General features: G+C 61.1%; 1 protein-coding gene across 1 annotated transcript; it reads left to right on the top strand.

Annotated features, from left to right (window-relative positions):
• Positions 1-604: 604 nt before the first annotated feature.
• LOC116546400 (tectonin beta-propeller repeat-containing protein 2-like) lies at positions 605-3,541 on the top strand. The gene is made up of 3 exons (XM_032272674.1): positions 605-2,255; positions 2,723-2,872; positions 3,272-3,541. Exons 1-3 carry the CDS (start codon positions 2,162-2,164, stop codon positions 3,424-3,426), a joined length of 399 nt encoding a protein of 132 aa, XP_032128565.1. The 5' UTR covers positions 605-2,161; the 3' UTR covers positions 3,427-3,541.
• The last annotated feature ends 663 nt before the right edge of the window (positions 3,542-4,204 follow it).

Raw genomic sequence — 4,204 nt, 5'->3', positions numbered from 1 at the left:
GGCAGGCAGATCACTTGAGGTCAGGAGTTCTAGTCCAGCCTGGCCAAGATGGCGAAACCCTGTCTCTACTAAAAACTATAAAAATTAGCCAGGCGTAAAGGCAGGTGCCTGTAATCCCAGCTACTTGGGAGGCTGAGGCAGGAGAATCCCTTGAACACAGGGGGTGGAGGTTGCGAGGTTGCAGTGAGCCAAGATCATGCCACTGAACTCCAGCCTGGGCGACACAGTGAGATTCTGTCTAAATAAAAAAAAAAAAAAAAAAAAAAAAAAGCTCACTTGCCCCATTGCCAGGCTGAGAGCTCCTCCAGCTGCACCCTGAGTGGTCTCACACAAGACAGAACTTTCCGGCCGGGCACGATGGCTCACGCCTGTAATCCCAGCACTTTGGGAGGCCAAGGTAAGTGGCTTACTTGAACCCAGGGGTTCAAGACCAGCCTGGCCAACATGATGAAACCCAGTGTCTACAACAAAATACAAAAATCAGCCTGGTGCGGTTGTGTGTGCCTGTAGTCCCAGCTACTTGGGAAGCTGAGCTGGGAGGTTCGTTTGAGCCAGGGAGATGGAGGTTGCAGTGAGCCAGGATTGCGCCAGGGCACTCCAGCCTGAGTGACAGAGTAAGACTGTCTTTTAAAAAAATGTATTCAAAAGAGAACTTTCTGACAGCCAGAGTCAGATGGGGGCAACCCTGTGCCTGGCAGTGTTTCCGCCAGGGAGTTGCAGCCTGGTTTGGGAGAACCAGTTGGTCCTCAGAGGACTGAGAGGCAGTAAGGCAGACACTGGCCCTGGCGGTGGTCACCGGTGGTGACATGCCCACCAGAGGAGCCACCCCCCGCCCTCCTTGCTGCTCTATCTCTCCATCTTCCATGTCCTGATCGATCGAGACTGGCCCTGGGGCTGAGGTGTGGGACTTGGTGCCCACGGGAGGCATTGCATGCATGTGTTTGTCAGCCCACAGTTAGGGGCCCCTGCTCAGAGCCGCCGGCAGGTGAGGGTGTGGGCACCCTGGCGAGGGCGCCTTGCTCAGGGAAGCACAGGCGGAGGAAGGCCCCACTGCCTGAGTGAGGGCCCTGAGAGTGTCTGCACCTGGCAGGTGTGTGACGTGGGCGCTGTGACAGGAGCACTGTACAGAGTGTGCCACAGGGCGTCTAGTGTGACTTTATTCACAGGAGCCCTGAGAGCAAAGCATGGAACAGGAGATGCATGGCGACAGCGAGGGACCCACCAGTGTCCGCTGGGTGATGCCCTCAGGGTTCCATGGAGGCTGACCAGGAGGGCATAGACCCAAGACCACAGATGCAGCAGGGAAGACTGTGGCTTCCAGAAAAGCAGGCAGCGCCAGGCAGTCAGGGGACAGGCAGCCCCTCGGGGCATGGGTCACCCACCAGCACCGCTGGTGACCAGAGGGCCAGCACCCCCGGACAGTACTATGCTCGCGGGCTCGGAGGCCTGGTCCAGCTGAGGGGTGGGCAGCCCTGAGACAAACTGAAGCTGCCAGTGAACAGCAGACAGGACACAGAAAGGACTTTCTCCTGTCCTTTGAAGAGTAGACAAGGGACCAGAGATGCTGAGCGTGAACAGAGGCTGCCTGAGGATCAGGGCGGGGTGGCAGCCTTGTGCCATGGCCTGGGCAATGGAGATGTCACCTGCCCGGTGGCACATTAGGGAGACAGCTGTGCCTAGAGAAGAGGGCCTCCAGCTGAGTCAGGAAGGTGAGGGTGGCACGGGCAGGCGGTGGGGCTCCTGGGCTGGCATTCCGCATCTCGCAACACCCGCCGCCGTCCTTCACAGCCAGGCCCGCCGTGCCTCTCCCCGCATTCCTCCACCCTCTGTTCACCTGGGCCATCCCCGCCCTTCTTGGTCTCCTGCTGGAGTCCAGGCTGGTATCTGCTGGGCTGTCCCTCAGTCTGGCCCACCTAACGTCCTAGAAGCAAATGACCCTCTCCTGTGAAACTGGTGCTGCGGGCAGGACGTGTTCTCTCTGCCGGCTGCGGGGCCCACACTGGCTGCTGCATGCTGCACGCCGTCACTGACATGTCCCCAGTTCCGGAAGCCCCTCGTCCCCCCTCTTGTCATCCAACTCCTGCCCTCCCTGAAAGTCCCTTCCTGCTTCCAGCCCTCCGGGGTCAGCTTGATCAGCGTCCATTCCAGCCCCAACGACCAGATGCTGTGGGTGCTGGACAGCAGATGGAACGTGCACGTGCGGACTGGGATCACCGAGGAGATGCCTGTGGGGACCGCCTGGGAGCACGTGCCAGGTAAGAGCCCGCAGACGGGGCCTGTGGTGCCAGCCAGCCACGGCTGCCATCACTGGGGTCTGCTGGTGCTCCCTCCAGGCCACTGTCTGTGAGGCAGCCCAGTACCCACCACACTGCAGCCCTTGCGCTGGGGCTGTGCTGTGCTGCCTCTCCCTGGGGCAGGGGACAAGCCTCAGTCATGTTCCTTCTTGGGGGAACCCAGACCATCCTGCTGGTGCTTTTGTGGGAGGGTGTTTTGCACACTGCCCAGGCCCTTCTGTCCTTTGGCTTCTGGCTCTCAGTGGCTTTGCTGGCCCTGCCAACTGGGCATCCTTTCCCTCAGCTCCTGCCCCAAGCCCAGCCCGGCATGGGCAGTCCATCCGTTCAGGGACTCTGGAGGAGGAGGGCAGCGTCACAAGAGTGGGCTTGGGAAGCGCTGGCCCATCCTGTCCACCGCAGGCACTCAGAGGGGCCATGTCTGCCCACAGGGTTGCAGGCATGCCAGCTGGCGCTGAGCACCAGGACTGTGTGGGCCCGCTGTCCGAACGGAGACCTCGCCCGGCGGTACGGCGTCACGGACAAAAACCCCGCTGGAGACTACTGGAAGAAAATTCCTGGCAGTGTGTCGTGTTTTACAGGCAGGTGCCAGAGAGCGGTGGGCCCAAGGTCTTGTTCCCTTGGGGTGCCCGGGGCTCCTGTGGACCATGTCAGGGGGCTCTCAAAGAAGCTGCCCCCTCTGGGCTCCACTCCCCCAGAGCAAGAACTCAGGGTAAAGGCTTCCCTGCAGGAGCCTGTCCCAGGGAGGGGAGGGGCGTGGACACCTGGGCTCTGCCAGAGTCTCCTGGGGCAAGGACAAGGTGCTATGACACCTACTTGACAGTTGAGCGCACGAAGTCCACATGGGGGTGGTGGCTTGTCCAGGGCCCCCCACCTAGAATGTTGCAAGTCCAGACCTGCGCCCAGGTGCCTGTCTCCATCTGTGCCCACCCCGCAGGCTGTGTGATTGCCAAGTATGTGATTGGCTGTTGTCCCTGTAGTGACTGCGTCAGATGAGCTGTGGGCTGTGGGCCCGCCCGGCTACCTCCTCCAACGGCTGACAAAGACGTTCAGCCACTCACACGACGCCCAGAAGAGCAGCCAGGCCGCCATGCCCCACCCCGAGGACCTGGAGGACGAGTGGGAGGTCATCTGAAGGAGCCCTGGCAGAGTGAGCAGAGGGTCCAGGCATCCGTGGTGGGCACAATGGCTTCCGAGTCACTCCCTGGTGGACACGCTGCTTCGAAACTTGTCCAGGCACCTGTGGCCAGGTTGGACCCACACACTTAACTTTCATCCGTGTTGGTTTCTGTCTCGTTCCGGAACCCACAGCCTCCACCCATGGCTGGAGCGACTGCTGCAGCGGTGGCGCCTCAGCTCTGGACGTGGCGGATGCCCGGCCGCGGCGGCTGCCCGGCCGCACGTATCCCGTGACCCGTGTGCTGCCGTCCTGGTCTCACCCACAAATAGCTCCCGTTTCTGTTGGTGGGAGTGGTCTCCGGAGGCCTCCCAGAGCCAGGGGCAGCGGGGAGACCTATGAGCCCGCGGGCAGCTGGGCTGGTCCAGGGACTGTTTCCACATTAGCAGCCCCAGGGCCAGATGGAGCCAAAGGCCAGTGCTCTGCAGCGCAGGATGCGCCCGGTGATGGCTTTGTCCCATCTTGAGGAGGTCCGCCCGAGACAAAGCCGCAGAGCACATTCCACGCCAGATACTGTGGCCGGGAAGCCAAGGCCGGGCTTGAGAGGAGAACACCGGCCATGCCAGGAGAGAACATGCACACCACACCACACCACACCACAACACAACACACCTCACACCACACCACAACACACCAAACCACACCACAATACACCACACCTCACCACAACACCCCACACCTCACCACAACACACCACACCTCACCACAACACACCATACCTCACCACACCACAACA

Source organism: Sapajus apella, unplaced genomic scaffold (assembly GCF_009761245.1).
Source record: "Sapajus apella isolate SASKATOON/1434 unplaced genomic scaffold, GSC_monkey_1.0 scaffold854, whole genome shotgun sequence".
In the NCBI taxonomy this organism is placed as follows: Eukaryota; Metazoa; Chordata; class Mammalia; order Primates; family Cebidae; genus Sapajus; species Sapajus apella.
The sequence above is the reverse complement of the archived record's forward strand: the minus strand, read 5'-3'. Positions and strand labels throughout refer to the sequence as shown.

Bases quoted from the DNA above. Each gene is read 5' to 3' on its own strand.
- LOC116546400 (XM_032272674.1), top strand. From the start codon at position 2,162: ATGCTGTGGGTGCTGGACAGCAGATGGAACGTGCACGTGCGGACTGGG. The intron at 2,256-2,722 runs GTAAGAGCCCGC...GTCTGCCCACAG, and splicing joins CGCCTGGGAGCACGTGCCAG to GGTTGCAGGCATGCCAGCTG. The intron at 2,873-3,271 runs GCAGGTGCCAGA...TTGTCCCTGTAG, and splicing joins CAGTGTGTCGTGTTTTACAG to TGACTGCGTCAGATGAGCTG.